Source organism: Tachysurus fulvidraco, chromosome 10 (assembly GCF_022655615.1).
Source record: "Tachysurus fulvidraco isolate hzauxx_2018 chromosome 10, HZAU_PFXX_2.0, whole genome shotgun sequence".
NCBI lineage: Eukaryota > Metazoa > Chordata > Actinopteri > Siluriformes > Bagridae > Tachysurus > Tachysurus fulvidraco.
This window is the reverse complement of record NC_062527.1, coordinates 9,807,445-9,826,032: the sequence shown is the minus strand read 5'-3', so window position 1 is coordinate 9,826,032 and position 18,588 is coordinate 9,807,445. Positions and strand designations below refer to the sequence as shown.

The 18,588-nt window shown below is 35.6% G+C and overlaps 3 protein-coding genes across 6 annotated transcripts; 2 read left to right on the top strand and 1 right to left on the bottom strand.

Annotated features, from left to right (window-relative positions):
* Window positions 1–15: 15 nt before the first annotated feature.
* On the top strand, window positions 16–3,981 carry lrrc61 (leucine rich repeat containing 61). 2 transcript variants are annotated; one of them, XM_027173441.2, is made up of 9 exons: window positions 16–352; window positions 1,472–1,567; window positions 1,662–1,808; window positions 1,892–1,952; window positions 2,029–2,114; window positions 2,211–2,276; window positions 2,381–2,449; window positions 2,714–2,836; window positions 2,969–3,981. In XM_027173441.2, the coding sequence occupies exons 1-9, from the start codon at window positions 325–327 to the stop codon at window positions 3,073–3,075; spliced, it is 783 nt and encodes a 260-aa protein (XP_027029242.1). In that variant the 5' UTR covers window positions 16–324; the 3' UTR covers window positions 3,076–3,981. The 2 variants fall into 2 exon arrangements, with proteins under 2 accessions (XP_027029242.1, XP_027029241.1); XM_027173440.2 differs by having other exon boundaries at window positions 18–352; window positions 2,711–2,836; window positions 2,969–3,980.
* Window positions 3,982–5,500: 1,519 nt separating this feature from the next.
* On the top strand, window positions 5,501–11,756 carry idh3a (isocitrate dehydrogenase (NAD(+)) 3 catalytic subunit alpha). Of its 2 annotated transcripts, none has more exons than XM_027173438.2 (11): window positions 5,501–5,599; window positions 7,021–7,080; window positions 7,796–7,879; window positions 8,069–8,183; window positions 8,269–8,456; window positions 9,188–9,321; window positions 9,508–9,610; window positions 10,585–10,649; window positions 10,760–10,844; window positions 10,970–11,122; window positions 11,280–11,756. In XM_027173438.2, the coding sequence occupies exons 1-11, from the start codon at window positions 5,573–5,575 to the stop codon at window positions 11,361–11,363; spliced, it is 1,098 nt and encodes a 365-aa protein (XP_027029239.1). In that variant the 5' UTR covers window positions 5,501–5,572; the 3' UTR covers window positions 11,364–11,756. The 2 variants fall into 2 exon arrangements, with proteins under 2 accessions (XP_027029239.1, XP_027029238.1); XM_027173437.2 differs by lacking the exon at window positions 5,501–5,599 and adding an exon at window positions 6,119–6,172.
* acsbg1 (acyl-CoA synthetase bubblegum family member 1) lies at window positions 11,520–18,258 on the bottom strand. 2 transcript variants are annotated; one of them, XM_027173435.2, is made up of 14 exons: window positions 18,084–18,258; window positions 17,095–17,189; window positions 16,278–16,519; window positions 16,049–16,137; window positions 15,851–15,971; window positions 15,698–15,778; window positions 15,471–15,620; window positions 14,401–14,577; window positions 14,072–14,241; window positions 13,735–13,968; window positions 13,415–13,632; window positions 13,158–13,297; window positions 12,786–13,032; window positions 11,520–12,710 (listed from the first exon to the last, which is right to left on the bottom strand). In XM_027173435.2, exons 1-14 carry the CDS (start codon window positions 18,194–18,196, stop codon window positions 12,634–12,636), a joined length of 2,154 nt encoding a protein of 717 aa, XP_027029236.1. In that variant the 5' UTR covers window positions 18,197–18,258; the 3' UTR covers window positions 11,520–12,633. The 2 variants fall into 2 exon arrangements, with proteins under 2 accessions (XP_027029236.1, XP_027029237.1); XM_027173436.2 differs by having other exon boundaries at window positions 16,278–16,516.
* Between the last annotated feature and the right edge of the window lie 330 nt (window positions 18,259–18,588).

The window sequence follows — 18,588 nt, the reverse complement described above, 5'->3', positions numbered from 1 at the left end:
GATTAGCGTTGCTAGGGACCTTGACATAGCCTTAGTAACCAAGCAGCGTACACAGAAAAACAGGACAGGAACTTCCGGTTGATACAAAAAAATGGGTTGTGAGGAATATTATCCTCTGAGCATTTTCTTAAGTCTTTGCAGATCAGGAAATATTTAGAAATAAAATGATAATATACACAAACAAACCTGACGCGCAGCCGTACAGCGAATCAGCCCAAGGCACACTGTACCATTAGCATAGCATCAGAGCTCAACAGCAGCTACTGTACGACAAAACACCTCTAATGTCTTTGTCCTTTAATAATAGCATAAATTAGGTCAAACATGGAAGCAAAAAGGGATAAAGATCAAGGTAAGTGGGTTACCAGCCTTTATATTTACCAGTCAAACGTGTAAGCTAGGCAGCTATGTCACTATTTATTATATAAATAATTCTGTCTGTGGCGTAGAAATACAGTAGCTGTCTGTACGCTGCGGTACTAATAAAGATACTGTTCTAGTAACTTAAATGAGTAGATCGACATGATTAACTACGTCTTGGTTGAATCATACCTTAGTGAATACATTATTTCGAACAGGTTCTTCAGTCAGGAAATTAAACTAACTGGTAATTATTGTTGTGCAGTGCATTGTTTTATATAAACTAGTTTATTTCCATTCATTCATATTCGGTGATGGCTTTAACTTAGTAAGTGCCATGGTGGACCCATTTTAGATTAGCCATTCCTTCTATTTACGCATTTTTGTATATGGGAGGAAACTGGACAAACCATAAAGAAAAAAAAAACTTACACAACACAAGCAGAATATTCGAGTCACGTCAAGTCAAGTCAAGAAGCTTTTATTGTCATTTCAACCTTATATGTCGCTGTTGCAGTACACAGTGAAATGAGATAATGTTTCTCCAGGGCTGTGGTGCTACATAAAGCAAAGACAGAGCTATAAGGATTTCGTAAGTTAGTCCTAGATACATAAAGTGCAACTGTGCAACCTAGTGCAAACAGTGCAATACAAAAGACAAAAAGACAGTGCAGGACAAAAGACAAGAAGACAGTGCAGGACAAAAGACAGTGCAAACAAAAAATACAAGACAATACACAAAAGACAAAAAAAAAAAAACAGAAACAGCACAGACCAGTATGTTCAAACAATATTACATGTGCAGAAATACTGGAATGAACACAGTATTATAACAGCAGTTACATGAGGTATTGTAGATTGTGCTCTCCACTCATGCACAATATCACACCAGCGAGCTGCGAGGCAGTAACATTACTTTACTGCACCACTGTGCTACTTGTGTACACATTCAGTTTATTCACTTTAAACTTGTCCTCTTTTCTCTGATCTCATAGTGGATGTCAGTGGTTGTATATTGCAATCTGAACTATCAGATAATTATTTTTTTTATTTATTGTCACAGATTTTTTTCTTAATCATGTTGAACTTATAATCTTTATTTGTTTTGCAGAAACAGAGTGTGCAAAGATCACTAATGGGCTCCTGAAGTCCCGAACTGGAGAATTTGATTTGGAATCCATTTTATTTCTCAAACTAAGGGGCCTAGGTAGTTTTCATTGTGTTGTTGCTGTTAATATGAAGTATATGTAGTCCATGGTCATTGTATCAGAAAATATTTGTTTGTGTTTTTTGATTTTAAGGAATATATGATCTCGGATGCATTGGAGAATGTATAAACCTGGAAAGGCTGGACCTCTCTGGGAATAATATTACAAATCTAGCACCTCTTGTGTCACTCCGACTTCTTCTTGTGCTTAATCTGTCTGCTAACAGGATTTCCAATATAGGTAAATGAACATAATGATTAGTTAGAAGTAGTCATAGCAAACAGTGTATCTAATATGTATTATAATGTATTGTTATTTTGTAGAATCCCTCTCTGGTTGTGAAAGTCTACAGAGTCTGAATATGGCAGGCAATCTTATATCCAGGTACTTTGCTTTGCAACCATTTTTTACCCAGTTTTACCCTTTTACCTTTATTTTGATTAAACGTCTTGTATTTCAGCATTGATGGCCTCCATGCTTTGAAGTCTTTACGGAAATTAGAGAGTATTAGGCTGAAGGACAACACCTACAATTACACTAATCCAGGTTACTTTTTTAGTCTACTGGTAATGGGCTTTGATGTTTAATTTGGATTTTTATAATTTTGCTTACAATTTAACTTCACTCACTCATTTCTTCCAGTTTGCAAGAACCCATCATACAGAAACACAGTGCTTGAAATGTTCCCAAACATCAAAGTGTTTGATGGTGAGGAAAGTTTAGCACTGGGACCCATAATAATACTAGCAAACTAACACAAGTTAAGAAGCCAGCCAAATGATCATACAAATAATCATTTTACATTGCCATAGGGGAACGGGTGGCTGGCCGAGGAAGTGATCTTTACCAGTTATGTAAAGACATTGATGACACAATAAAAGGTACTTCTAATTGTTCAAATAATTTTTTAATTTGTGAGTAAACTGTTTTATTATCAATTTTATTTGTTCATGATATTATTTTTATAAATATAAAAGGTTTCAAAGGTTTTTGTTGTGATGGTTTAACACTTTCATTGTGCAAACATTCATATGGATTCATATGGACACACATTCATACGCCTTAGTAATCTCAGTAATTGTGATGTTAAATAATACATGGCATTTCCAGTTGCTCTGATATCAATATCTTTTCCTTTGTAGCAGGCATGTATAAAAATGGCCAGCTGCCAGAACTGCCAGAATGTAAGCCATGGGTAGAAGATGGATTTTGGGAGATAAAGAGATCAAATAATGCCATTGTTGAAGAAGCCTACAAACAATTTAATGGTAATACCTTATAATATTCTATTTCATTTTTAATATTTCTTTCAGTGCTACATTTAAAATTCTACAGACACCACAGTAGCTTAAAGAATGTGATTTATGCTTTTTGCTTTATTTTTCCTCTTCTCTTGACAGATGTTATTCATGAATGCAGGCTGCTAAACAGAAGAGCAGCTCATGCAATCTCACAAACTGAAAGGACACTTGGCCTCAAAAACCCGCCAAAGCAGTATTCTGTTTAAAATGAGCACGCACTGCTAAATATTATTGTATTAACATAGGTGCTATCACACACCTTTTCTATTTGTTTTTAAAGACAATGGTTTGACCGCATGGTTTACACATCACTGGTGCCAGAACTCCTGAATAGTCAGTGCATAGAGGGCAAGCTTTACTGTAACTCCATTGCTGACCTCTTGTTGTTATACTGTCATTTATTAACTGTTCTTGTTTTTCCTTTCATCCACTGCTTATTGACTTTATTTTTGTGTGCTGCATAGAATTGTTCACAGTCTTTGTAATCTTGCATTGTTTACTTTTTACATTTTGCCTGCATATTTCTGACTCTGAACTTCATCGAAGAATTTAAAAATGTTTAATATTAACTATCGATGGCATCATGGCACAGTGAGTTGAGCCAGAATTCATTCATTTTAATATTGAACAAGTTTAGATATGTTAGCTGGGCAAATTAATTAATACATAAGCAAAAAATACACTGGAATGAGTGAGGAAAACAGCATTTTCCCCCAATTTGATCAGATCACAATAGGATTATACTTTTCAGTGTGGAGTAATTTGGATAACTAGTTTTACATCGCCATCTTGTGGCTGTTTTACTGTGCTTTTTGTTCTGACACCAGCTAACAGTCCAGTGTCACATAGACTTTTTAAAATACCATTCATGCAGATATACCAGGACTATATTGGCTAATCTTTCTTGCCATTATTAAACAATACTTGTATTTGTGATACTTTTGTTTTTTAATTCTCAAAGTGTTGACTATTTCTGGGAAAATATATAGCATTTATATCTGAAAAAGCATGGCTTATTTTATTTTTATTTTTTTACTTTCATTCATAATTGCATGTTTAAAGTATTTTTTATTTGTAGCACACGGTTGTGACATTAATAAATTACATTTCAATAACGAGATTTTCAAAATATCCAGATTCATAGTTGACTTTATTCTATTTGATGAACTCAATAGACTAAGTAAAAGAATCTCACCAACGCTGTTGTACTTCAGAGATGTTTATTATCTCCTCTCTTTACCCGTGACTGCATACAGTAGATGTGCATGCCTTCTATAGCATTATCAGGTACGCAGATGACACCATTGTTACAGGCCTTATCAAAGGTAACAGTGAAACAGCTTATAGGGAGGAGATCCATCACCTAGTGTCATGGTGTGGGGACAATAACCTGAAACTTAACACCAGGAAAATTAACGAGGTCATCAACACATTCACATCAAGACAGCTGCTGTTAAATCTGGGTATAAGCTTAAGTTTCTCGGGGCCCACATCTCAACGGACTTTATCTGATCCATGAACTCCTCCTTTGGGGTCAAAAAGGCATAGCAGCACATTTTCTGAGGATTCTGAAAAAGGCCCATCTGTGCTCCACTAAAATGTGGTGAACCTCTTCCGCTCTACCATTTAGAGTACATCTCAAACTGCATCCCAGTCTGGTATCGCAACTGCACTGGAACAGACCGAAAATCCCGTCAGCAAGTGATGAATACTTCCCAACAAATCATTGGTTCCCAGCTTTCCACCATAGAAAGCATTTAAAAGAAATGCTGTCTGCATAGGAAAAGACACCTGTCACTCTAATCATGGACAAAGCCAACAAAATGCAAAATAAAGTTAGTATTCTTTACAATGAATTTTATATATATATATATGTATATATATATATATATATATATATATATATATATATATATATATATATATAAAATTCATTGTAAAGAATACTAACTTTATTAACTTTATTCTTTACAATGAATTTTATATATATATATATGTATATATATATATATATATATATATGTATATATATATATATATATATATATATATAATTCATTGTAAAGAATACTAACTTTATTTTGCATTTTGTTGGCTTTGTACCTGTACTTTGCACAATGACAATACAGTTTAATCTAATCTAATCTACATATTAAGATGTGGGCATTTACGATGGCACGCAAATTTACGATGGCATGCAAATTTATGATGGCAAGCGGCCCGACATTGTGGGTAAATTGCCTGACATCATTATAGTGCATGTTGACCTCCAGTCCAACAGGGGGGCTATTTGTCCACCTCTCAGCTTATTGGTTGCCAGGTTGATGAAAACCCATACTTTTAGAATGCAAAACTAAAACCAGAATTTGTGTTTTAAAATGCATATCTTGGAGGGTCTTTACTTTTTGACTGTTAAGGAAAAACATTTGATTTTTGACAACTAACCCGTCGTGATTTATGTGAGGAAAAGAAAAATCCTATCTGATAATCTTTTAAAAGTGATGAATATGAAAATTATATTATTATTAATATTGTTGTTGTTACATGGGTGTAACTATTACTCTACAATGCAAATAAGATGTTAAGGTCTTTATATAAACATGATATGGCAACCCGTAAATCTCTCACTACACACAGCTGAGGATGAGCTGAGCAGGTTTACTGCAGTGAACACACTCAGGCGCTTGTAGCTGCTTGAGGAAGATGGCTGGAAATGCATGGAGGTCAACGGTAAGACGTGCATTATATAGCACCGAGGTAGTGTCAATAAGTGTTGGAAAACCAGTGGCTAACAATACAACTTTGTTTTTGTTCTTTTAATGGGAAAAAATTAATAGAGATGTGACAGACGACTGATTTTCATATCTTTGGGATGCCAGTTCAGAGGCCCAGTGTGCGCGTGCCCTTCATCTCTATGACACTGATTACAGTGTTTAACAGTTGATTATTTTTATCGTCCTCGATTAAGATAATTTTACTAAGATCTGATCTAGTAGACATTAACCTGTGGCGAAGTAGCAAATTGTCTTAAGTAGAGAAATGTTTTTATGTTTTCAGCCTTGTTGGTCTTAGCGGCTAGCTGAAAGTTAGCCATCATTTAAATAACGGCAGCATTAGCAAAGATGCTAAGGCATGTAGGCTCTCGGCTAATACGCGCTAGCTAGTGCTTGTGCTTTGAGTTTCAGATTTCCTGAGAACTGTTTTGTTCGGTGTATCATACAGGAGAGTCTGGTTTGCTTCTTGTAGGTTTGTAAAGTACTGGAGATGTGCAGTGAGTGGATCAGTGGGCAGAGAAAAGCACAGGAAAGTAAGAGCATTAGCGTTAGTTCGCTTCATATGTCTGTATCTCATCGACATTAGCTGGTCAGGGGCAACTTCATCTGGATGGATGCACTTGAAACTAAAGTTGGATAAGATCATAAAACATCCAGCTGAAGAGTTTTTTTTATTGTAACTTAATTTTCTTTGCTAATTTTCTATTAACCAGTATGTTTTCCTGAGGTTCCTTTTTTTTTTAAATCTATTTTAACATGGATTAAACTATCATTTTTCTTTCACGTGTTAAATATATTTTTTTAAAAAAAAAACAATTCTTAAACCCTAACATTTAAAAAATAAATAAATAAAAAACACCATATCTGAAAGTTAACATTTTTAAAAATGTCTGTACTCCAGAGATTTTGTACTTATCTCAATCCCATAAGTAAATTCTGTCTTTTTTTAAATCATAAACATAATTATAATTATTAATAATAATTAATAATAAACATAACACAAATAATAATTATTAAACATAATTAATCATTTTAAACATAATTAACCAGAATTTCTAGCGAAAAGTCTGACACTAATTGGCTGAGAGGTGTTTGTTGGGAGGGTAAATAGTCAAACTGTGAAATCACTTGCTTGTTCTTGCAACTACAGATAAACAGTCACTGGCTTATCCAGACATGCACAACCCTTAGCCTGTCTAAACACATCCACTGTGCATTACAAAACATGCACGTGGCTTATAGATCTCTAATACGTTTATCATCACTCAATTTCAGTCATATAAACAGTAATCATGTCCATGTGGGACTTTCCTTTGAAGCTTTTGGCTTGAATGATGTACTGAGTCTTGTTTTTGTGCCAATGTTTGTTTTCCTTAGGTGTCCCGTGTCTTGGGTGTACTAACAAGCCAAACACAGCCCAGACCTTTTTCCAGAGGAGTAAGTATAAATGTTTTGGATTATTTCTTGAATCTCATTATCCCTTAACAGCACTGTTATATTCGCTTTGCTAAGATATGTAATGAAATCTCAAGAAGGTGTTTTTGAGGTAACAGACATTATTGCAGTTGCCACCAAACTCAAGCAGTTTGTTCTGAGTATCTTGTGTAGCTTGTTGGAAATCACACAGACTGTGTAAAATGTTCCATAATTTATGATCATAACTTTGTATGGAAACGGTTTTATCAGGTTTACCAAACTAGTGATGGGTCATTAAATTAGCTAGGTGCCAACATTTACGATGCGGCCATAGCTTTTTTGAATTTTAACCCATTATGCCTTTTCAGCTAACGAAGTGTCAGGCCAAATGTGAAACTAATTCTTCTAGCAGAAAAGGGCAGCTTAACAAAGGCAAAAGTGTTAAAGCACTTACTTTTTCCATTGTGTCAGCTTTATCTGGATGAACCAGCTGTGAATTCCAAAACCTTAAAAAAAATTTTTTTTAATGATCTAGTTCTATACTGCATTGATGTCAATACGTTTTATCATTTCCGTTTTTAGCATGTAACCTGTCAGTCCACACAAACATGATAGGGTTTTTTGCAGTTAGACTTTATGCATGCTTCAGATTTTTAGTCCTAGTCTTAAGCTTTGATGCTTAAAACATTTGAAGTAATTTGTTTAATATTAACCTGTTTTTCAAATTGTTTTTCAGCTGCAAACTGTAACACTAATTCCAGGAGATGGTATTGGTCCTGAGATCTCCACGGCTGTTGCAAAGATATTTGAAGCAGCTAAAGTAAGATTTAAACAAAATATTACAGAAATACGTCATTCTTCCTCCTGTTCTACCACTAATGGAACTTTGCCTGTCACTACATTTACCTAGAACATTACAGCATTATGTGTAAAATCTATCTATCAAGCCAATTTTCGGAATGTCAAGCGATGTAGTAAAACTACATATTTTATTTTTTAAACCTGCCAGGTTCCCATTCAGTGGGAGGAGAAGAATGTGACGGCTATCAAAGGACCCGGAGGGAAATGGATGATCCCTCCTGAAGCCAAAGAGTCAATGGACAGAAGCAAAATCGGACTTAAGGGTACATTTACACACGTTAACGAACACATCTAAATTTGTAACCATGTTTATGTGATCTTGATCATAGTATGGTTGCTGATGTTTAGGACCTCTGAAGACCCCAATTGCTGCCGGCCATCCTTCCATGAACTTGCTGCTTAGAAAGACGTTTGACCTGTATGCAAACGTGCGTCCCTGTGTGTCCATTGAAGGTTATAAGACTCCTTACACAGATGTTGACCTCGTTACTATCAGAGAAAATACTGAGGGAGAGTACAGTGGAATTGAACATGTGGTATGTAATTGTAAATTGCTTTAAAGATTTACCTCACAGATTTCAGACTTTTGAATTAGACATTGTCCATTCCTTTATAATCTCTTGTATCAAATGTACAATAAACTCCAACCTGAGCAAAATGCAGCAATGAGAATATTAACCCAGCAGAAAATAAGACCCCCACACACACACATTTTTATTAGATTATTTTTTCTTACAAATTTTATTATTTGACTTACTTTTATTGAAATGTTTATTTTGTTTATTTTTATTTTTTTTTTGGCTACTGTTTTTTCTCTGTTCTTTTTTCCTGTTTGCTTTATGGGAAATAAAGATCTTTTCCCAAATATCTGTAGTTTGTAACATCAAAACAGCACCCTTTTTACTGTAATTTTTGCCTACTTTTTTTTCTCTACACATGAAGAGGTTAACAAAACATGGAACTCTTTCTAGTCACAGTTCACACTTCATCAAGCATTTACCAGCTGTTTTGTTAACCTCTTCATTTGGCACAACTCTCTAAACTTGTGCTAATGTTCTCGAACAGTTTTCTACACAGTTCTAGTGTAATGGGTGTTATACATTTGTGTCGAGTCACAGTTCTCATCTCTGCTTTCCAGTTCATGTTCTATTTTGAGTTATGACCCACTGTCGAGAAATTTCTAGAAATGTAGATCTGGGTTCAGTGTATGCATGGCTAGTGATCCCAATAGCTGTTTGCTTGATGTGTATCTGTTGCTTTGTGTTAGATTGTAGATGGGGTTGTGCAGAGCATTAAGCTGATCACAGAAGATGCCAGCCGTCGTATAGCTGAATATGCCTTTGAGTATGCCAGGAATAACCAAAGAACCAGTGTAACAGCTGTTCACAAGGCCAACATCATGTGAGTCTGGTGGTCAAGAGCTTCAGAATAAACTCATTTTGAAATGTATGCTGAGGAAGTTCATTTTTACAACTGTGTGGGCATAAGAAATGCTTATGGCACCTGATAGTTAATAATAACCGCTGACGTCTACCTGTCAATCTCTCAATTTCATTGTTTTAGGTTTGTTTATTGTCTGTTCCATAGGCGCATGTCTGATGGACTTTTTCTGAGGAAGTGCCGAGAGGTGGCTGAGAACTACAAGGATGTCAAATTCACCGAAATGTACCTGGATACAGTGTGTCTGAATGTATGTATTTATTTAATTTGATTGAGAGTAGTAAATAGTGACTGATTGTGCCAACATCTGTTTTAGACACGGCCTCTGAGTTTTCACCTGCCTCGGCGAGGCCGTCCTTAAAAATATTCTTGTTTGCCGTAACCCGACCGACCCTGTCAATTTAGGGCCGACTCAATTATTTTTTTTTTATTTTTTTGCTTTAAGTCTGACTGACTTGCCGGTTGTAAATTTGCGTTAATCTTCAAAAAACTAATACAAAAGCAATATAATAATATTAACAGGTTCAGGCACCATAATGCATCTAAAAAAAAATCATTAAAACAGCTCGACACCGCTTTAACTTGGCACGAAGTTCTGGAAAAACTGTCTCAAGCATCAAAATGAGGTTTGCAATGATGCGCCTGAAGGCACGGGTTGAAGAACCAGTCAGTGACGTCACGATATGCTAATTTGTGACCTACGTAATCCCCATCACCAAAATTGTACTTTTTTTTCTTTTTTACATTGAAACTTGAAAAAAAAAATATATATATATATATATATATATATATATATATATTATATATATATATATATATATATATATATATATATATATATATATATATATGACCACCTTACCGACCCTTTTTTTTTTTGTTTTTTTGTTGTTTTTTTTACTGCAAACCAAAATATTTTTAAGGATGGCCTGAAAAAAACTTTATCCTTAATCGCAGTTTTCAGAAACCTACTGCTGATCCATGTGACCGTTTGTGTACCTGTGACCATATATATATATAATTTTGTTAGCATGGAGCTGTACCATCCAATTGCACCAGTGGTTTTGTGGTTAAATTCTGTCTTTCTCTCTCTGGCACTTCTTGTATAACAGTGTGGCTATAGGTTAATATTTATATATCTTTCATTGCTCTTTTTAAAACTGTTATTGAAATGTGACTTCAATTCTAGTGTCTCACTCAACCTCTGTTTTTCTTCTTTTTTAGATGGTGCAGGATCCCACACAGTTTGATGTGCTTGTTATGCCCAACCTGTATGGTGATATATTGAGGTAGGGTCAAATATTCTTATTTACTATGTGAAGAAATGATTATCTCATTAATCTAGATAGCTATGGTTACTAGTGAACACTGAGTAATTCTGATATGGGATTTATTTCAGCGATCTTTGTGCCGGATTGATTGGAGGTCTAGGAGTGACTCCTAGCGGGAACATTGGTGCTAATGGTGTTGCCATATTTGAATCGGTACGTGAGTTTCTGTTTTTCAGAGTAGCTACAAGTATGTCATTGATGAAGTATTTATGTCCACCCGTTCTTCTTTTCTTGGACATGGTGCATATTTTCAGTAATGTGAATGTGTTCTCCCACAGGTACATGGAACTGCACCAGACATTGCTGGTAAGGACCTGGCCAACCCTACTGCTCTGCTCCTGAGTGCCGTAATGATGTTGAAGCACATGGGACTGCATGACTATGCCAAGAAAATCGAGCACGCCTGCTATGACACCATCCGAGACAAGAAGGTACAGTACGTTCGTCATCTGTTTAAAAAATGGACATGGGATATTTTTGTAATAAAAAATGGATGTAAAGATAAAGTCATCTGTTTTCTGGAAACATTAATTGCAAAACAAAAACCTTTTGTTCTCTAATATGTACTTCCAAATTTTATCATTCTAGGTTTTGACCAAGGATCTTGGTGGAAATTCCAAGTGTTCAGAGTTCACAGCTGAGATTTGCCGACGAGTACAGGACATGGACTGAGACATGGCACACGGTTTTGTCACTGGTTATGTGATAAGGCTCCTGTTATCAAAAGGCATCCAAAAAAAATTGCCTTCTTATCATTCTATCTGTATTTGCGCACAATTAAACTATAAACATATGTGTATATCTATTGAGACAAAACTGAACCTTAACTTAAAAATGTATATTTTATGTTTATTTCACCTTCAAAACAAAGATTTGTTAAAATTTGTCCACGGTATAGATGTGTAAATTTTATTTTTTCGTTTCTCAAGTGAACTCCATAACCGAAGATCCTTTTATTAACTAGGGATGTTCTCTGGTTTCTCATGTTTTAGCATAACCATTTTGATGCTGGTTTAATGGCAGGTGTTAGCTGTCAAACATTAAAGTTGCTGATATTTTAAATAAGCTTTGCTGTACTTTATTATTTGGGATATGTAGAATGGGAAGTATATGCAGGGTAAAATAAATTATTGTGATTTTTTCCATGCAAAAACTAAAGCTACAAAACTCATCATGATTCATCAGGATTTAAACTGCCCAAATCACATGATTTTTTCACTCTGAGATGTGAATGGACCTCTTACAGCCATTTTTACTCTGCACATGGTTTCCTATGTAGGACAACTATGTTAGCACATGTGGATATGTCCAGAAATTGCACATAACCCTCAACATTCATTCAATGTAATTTACCCAAGGACATTCTAATTGATTAGAGCATTATTCCTTGCCATAATTATAGTATATATATAACATCACCTTATTACTTAAAGATGAGGTTTCTCTAAGCTGAAGACAGTTTGTCTAGCATTATTTTTAAATAATGTTTCGAAAAGTGAACCTGTATGAATGTTGTCTGTTCTGGCACCAAGGTGGTGGAATGAACTTCCCCTTGGGGTCTGGAAAGCTGAGTCACTGGCTATTTTCAAACAACAGTTGAAGACCTACTGATTCTTGAAACCCTTTTCTTCCCTGTTTGTTGAATGTGTGTATTTAAAAAAAAAACTTTGAACAGTGATTTAGGCTCTGTGGCTTAGTGAACCTGAGTTCATGCATTCAATGATAGGGACTTAAGCACTTTTGTACGTCGCTCTGGATAAGGGCATCTGCCAAATGGTGTAATGTAAATTCATGATGTAGAGAAGTGTACACATATATGTTTTTCCTCTTCTGATGAATTGAGTCTATTAGAAGAGGAAAAAATTTATGAACTAACTGATCTGTGTGATCATTAAGGTAGAATGCTACCCCTTGTTTAGTCTGGTTAGCTGGAGTTATTTTCTTATTCTTTGTAGAAATTTTCAATTTCACTGTGGTATATCTTCAGGACAAGTGGTCGTCGCAGTTTCATTGTTGGACCTATAAATGACAAATTATTACTTACTTGTGCTGCTGAATTAAACAAATTAATCCCATCTTGAAGGCAGTACTCACCCAGCTCCCCTCCAGAGACTGAGAAGTCTTTCCCTACAATTTTCCATTTCTGAATACGCTGGGCATTGGAGCTAGCCTTAGCGTTGACCCTGTCAATGCCCTCCTGAATGACCTGGTTCACTGCTTGGTCTTTCCCCTCAATTACATCGGAAACTTTTGTTGCCTGGATGCCACGTTGTTGAAAGTATTTCACAGTGTCAGAGGTAAGGTCCTCAGTGGGCTCCATGGTTTCAACATTGGTGATGCACTGTTTGGGAGGCAAATACTTGAATTCTTCAATTATTAACTTCAAATAAATGTTCCTGTTTCTTCTGAAGTGGGATCCTCCAGTGAGCAGGTACTTACTATTTAAAAAGTAGAATTCTTTATTACCTTAAGTGTGAGCAGCATTGAGAGAAACTTCCTCTTGTCACCAATTAGCATGGCATTACTGATGATGGGCAGCTCCTTTTTCACAGCATCCTCTATAGGGACTGGAGGGATATTCTCTCCCCCCGCAGTTATGATTAATTCTAAATAGAAATCATGCACCATTACATCGTCTAACATGGTAAATATGGCCATAACACAAAACTGTTGAATATCCAAAGTACAAAAGATCCTTTTGATAGTTATTATGGCTAATTTACCTTTTATTCTTCCGGTAATGTAAAGAAAATCATCTTCATCAGTTTTGCCCAAGTCTCCAGAATGCAGCCAGCCGTCCTCATCTAAGATTTCCTTGGATTTATCCTCCATGTTGAGATAACCCATGAAGACATTCCGACCCCAAAAGCATACCTCCCCAATACCATCAGTGTCAATGTTCACCAGTTTATATCGGCAGCCAGGAACCACTTTGCCACAACTTCAAGTTAAAAGTGAACATTTATGGTGTTGAATGCCAAGTCTTAAAAAATTCTATTGACTATACTGGAAGGGTCATTTGTGTTTACCTAATAAAACTCACCTTGACTGCTTGTGAACATTTGGACCAGACATAAAATGAGGCCCACTGGTTTCACTCATACCATAAGCTTGATACAACCTAATATTGAGGCCAAGGAAGAACTGGATTGTATCATTTCCAAGAGGAGCTGCGCCTGAGAAGAACTTCTCACAACAAGAAAATCCCAGCTCGGCACGAAGTTTTTCTAAGACCAGCATGTCTGCTAGGGTGAAGAGAATGGACTTTTCCTCATCTCTGTTATAAAACATAAAAGGAGAGAAAAATTGCTTATTGTAATTACCATAGAAACTGGATGTGTAAAATCTCACTAGGTTTGAGTCATCATCTCACTATAAACCTTTGATTAGCTGCCAAACTAAGAGACATGGACCAGGTCAGCATTTTCTTTTTTATGTATGCACAGTGTGAGACTGCCTCTTGTATTTTTTCCATTATTTTTTCCCAAACACGAGGGACTCCCATATGGGATGAAGGGTTGGTCTCTTTTAAGGTTTCAATCAAGCTGCCCTGAAATAGAAACACATCATTTAACAGAAAACGTCATGCTAATGTTATTTTTCTTGTTACCTGGCACAATAAGTATGCAAAACATTGCATGTAACCAGGATATGTTTAGTAGTGTATTACATAATAAAAATGTCTATAATACACTCTGTTTTTGTGTACCTTCAAGGCATCAGGCTGTGCGAAATAGACTAACTCGCCCCACTGAATCCCTGTCCACAGGTCATAGATCTGAGCAGCAATATGGCTGAGGGGGAGGTAACTCACTATGGATTCCTGTTTTATCTCAGCAGGCTGCATGTCTCCAGCCCTACTCACATGGTGAGCTGTCCAGGTAATCTACCAAAGTCCACAAAAAAAGGCTTGTTTATCTATAAGAATACACATAATTAAGATTAAACTAACTTACTACAGCATAAACATAAGTGCAAACTTGACACCCTAAAAAATAACCCAACCAATTTAGTAACATCTTCCAAATGAGCAGCTTGTCCATTTTCTGTGGTTGCCTTCAAAGACAAAATAAAATGCATACATTTTTTTAAAATTGAAAATGAAAATCACAGATTATTTTTTACTACAAATTTGGTTCTACATATTCTCACTTCTGATGTTTCCAAACATTCATAAAGTGTTCCAATGTATGACTGTTTACACAGTTCACTACTGAGAACAGTAAAAATGTCCTTCCTCAAGGTAGATAAATGATTTTTTTCATTAATATATTACTAAATAGTAAATCAGGGACTAATGTTGTGTGTTATGAACAAACATAATGTTAATCTACAAAAATATCTGTTCCACAAATATGGTGGAAGGTTCTACAGACACATAAATTTAGTCCTTTACCTAATGCCCCAAGCAGCATTTAGTAAACACAACATAACACACCCATGAGTTCTAAAAATGTATTTTTATCAATCCACTTCATTAGCTATGATGTAAACAGATTATTCCATATTTTTTAATAAATTAGCAATCTATCCTTTAACATCAGAAATGCGAGTTTATGAGAAAATGTATGTATGTGGAAACAAATATACCTGCACTGTAGTCACTATGAAACAGATGCATAGTTTATATCTGTGCTAGACAAATAATATACAATCGTTATAATAATCAAGTCATATTATTAATATAAATATGGAGGAAGCACAAGCCATCCATAATTGTGATATTTGTAATACTGGTTACTCTTTTGAGTGAAGTCTTAGTAATTCAAGGACACCTACATTGTCATGGCTAAGCATCACTCCTTTCGGCATGCCTGTGGTCCCTGAGGTGTAGATAAGGACACAACATTGGTTCGCTTTCTGACTATTGATGATGTCATCAAGGGTTTTGTCTGGAATTTCCACACCCAGACTCATGAACTCCTCCCACTGGCAAAAACATTCTCAGAATTAATTTCAAGTATGATCACCATATACACATATGAAAGATTTATTCATTCATTTACCGAATACAGATTGGCCATTTTTTCCAACATGGGTCCGTAATATTGGACAATGGCTTTCAAATGTGGCAGTTTATCTTTTATCTGTGAACAATATTAGAAATTAGTGTAAAAGCCTTATACGGGCCTAGAATGCATAAAGAATAGTATTATTACCTGCAAGATTTTATCCAGCTGCTTTTGATTTTCCACTACAATAATGTTTGCTCTTGAATCATGGGCCACGTAATGGCAGGCTTCGGGAGAATTTGTGGTATAGATCCCTGTCATTATACCCCTGATGGAATTACACACCATCATAAAATAAATACATGCATAATTATTAAGTCATTTTTAGGAGCATTTGTGTCTCACCCTGCAAAGACGGCTCCTACGGCAGAAAAGAACCACTCTGCTGAATTGAATCCCAAAATGGCCACCGTGTGGAAACGTTCTAGCCCCAACTAGCCCAAAGAATACATGAAATAAACATACTATTGTATTATCAGCTTGATCCAAAATTCACCTAGTCATTGATGTTACTAAAAACACACAACTTTCACAAAATAGCAATGTGTAATTAAAATTGTATCATGTGGCTCACCTTCAGAAAACTCTTAGCAGCTATGCGACAGCACTGGTAGTATTCAGAGAATGTAATTTTTTCCCATTTGCCTTTTCTTTTCGTTGCCAGGGCAAACAAATTGCCATATTTCTGAACGGAGGTCATAAACATTTGATGCACTGTGATTGGCTCCTGTGGACAGAGGTCATCTATTCTCAGTTGCACTGATCCACTTGCCTCTGTGGTCCAAAGGCACTGGGCTGGAGCCAGAATTTCCCCTGCTAAAATCAATAAACAATAAACTTATTTATGTTATATTGTTCACTAAATAAAAAATTTGTTTTTTTTTAAAATACCACAAAAAATGAAATCATTGACATCAAATTGGCAGCAAGTGATATATTTTATGCAGTATAACTACTTAATAAGAGATTACAATAAACCAGATATAATTTTATAAAGCCTATTTTAAGTCTATTTTATTTTATATTATTTTTAAGCTTTGTTTACCCCCTCCCTTTAAAGCTTTTTATTCTATTAGCAACTAATTTTGCTTCTTCATAGAAAATCATGCTTAAAATTAGCATAATAATCTGTTAATAGAACTTGGAATGCCAATAGAAATACGATTTAAAGCTTAAAAGTAGTAAAATATGTCTAGAAATAGGCTTAATAATTTTATATTTGGTAAATTGTAACTAAATTTGACTAGATTCAAGATATTTTGCTAAGATGTCTTTTTTTTTGTCATAAAAGAGTTTACTTTTATGACAAATAAAACACATCATCAAAAGTAGCATATAACTCATATAACCCAGCATATAAAAGCAGCATAACCCATAATGGCTGCACCAACCCCAGGTGTTTTCTTGGATTGCTTCATTACGTGTAGCCTGTTCTTCTCCCTTTCCTTTGGAGTCTGTCATGAGCACCAGAGGTGATTGCTCTGAGCTGAAAAACAGAGAGGACACTAACCTGTGAGAGCAAATAGTATGATGGGGCACTGGAACATCACATGGCATCAACTCAGCATTGTACAGTCACACAATGTCAGGCTTTATGGAGAGCCAAAGTCCTTGCAGCTTTGTTAGCATGCAGAGTACACAACATATTTTACATTTGACCTTTATGTGTGGTATAAAACAGCTTTTCCCATAAAGAAATATTGAACCGGTTCTAAATTAGACTCCTTCCAGAAAAGTTTTGTCTTGTTGCTTTCTCTTTTATGGAGGACCACCGAGTCTGGCACTAATGATTTTCCTTACTCGTTTTGATTCAAAGTATGTTCTATGTCCTTTCATACTGGACCTTCATGGGAGGTTTCCTTAAGTATCAAATGGAGCATGCTTGTTTATTAGCTGATTATCAATGCCAGTGTTAAGAAAATCCACTTCTTCATTTATCTACTTTCCTAACAAAAAAGTAGAAGAGAAGGCTGCATATGTAAATGGTCACAGCGGTTGAAGAGAATTTCTACAGGACAAGTGTAATGTACTGGGGATCTATAGGCTACCCATGTGGGATCACAAGCAAGCAAAAATACTTAATTAGTTCTGCAAACAAGTGCACTAACACTGTGACAAATACTGTAACAAGATTTACTCACAATTGCATGCACAGTTTATTGTAGTTTAAAAACTGGTTTGCAACCAAAAACTTTATTTTCCTTTAAAACAATTATGCAATCATTTATTCATCATATAATTATGTAATGATGGAATTATATATTTTAAACTGCAATAATTACTGTAGTCAATATTTGCATGGCAGTGTATCTGCCAGTGCTTATAAAGGGATTTTAAACCATAACATTGTTTAGAAATAATCAACAGTAACTGTACATACCTGTGTTGCTCCTTCTCGTCTCTGTGTCGATTTTTGTTGGATGATGGTTGTTGAGATATTCCATTGCTGATCATACTGGCAGCTGTGCTGGTATCAGCTGCCTTCCTGTTCATAATAGGGGAAAGGATTACCCTCCTCCTCTCTCACTCAACCCCCTAACTGAGTGTGTGCCAGTAGCACTAGTGAACAGAGTTATAATCCTCCAGTTTTCAGGGAGAAAAAAAAATGCTGACTCATTTAACAAATGATGTGCATGGTTTCAGCCATTAAATAACTATATGGTTAAGTTTAAGGTGCTGAGAAAACTTATGCTTGGTTTTTACAGGTTGTTTACAAAGAAAGCCTCGTTTTGTTGGAAGCTGCTGTGTGCATGTTAATAAGACTGTCATGCCTTCTTTTGAACCAATGTTGTGTCAGCCAGCTGTATGGTCTGGTCTTTAACAGGAATCAGGTTTGTGATGAACTCAGAGTTTACAATGACCCATTAGTTCCTCAGGGGCTCTCG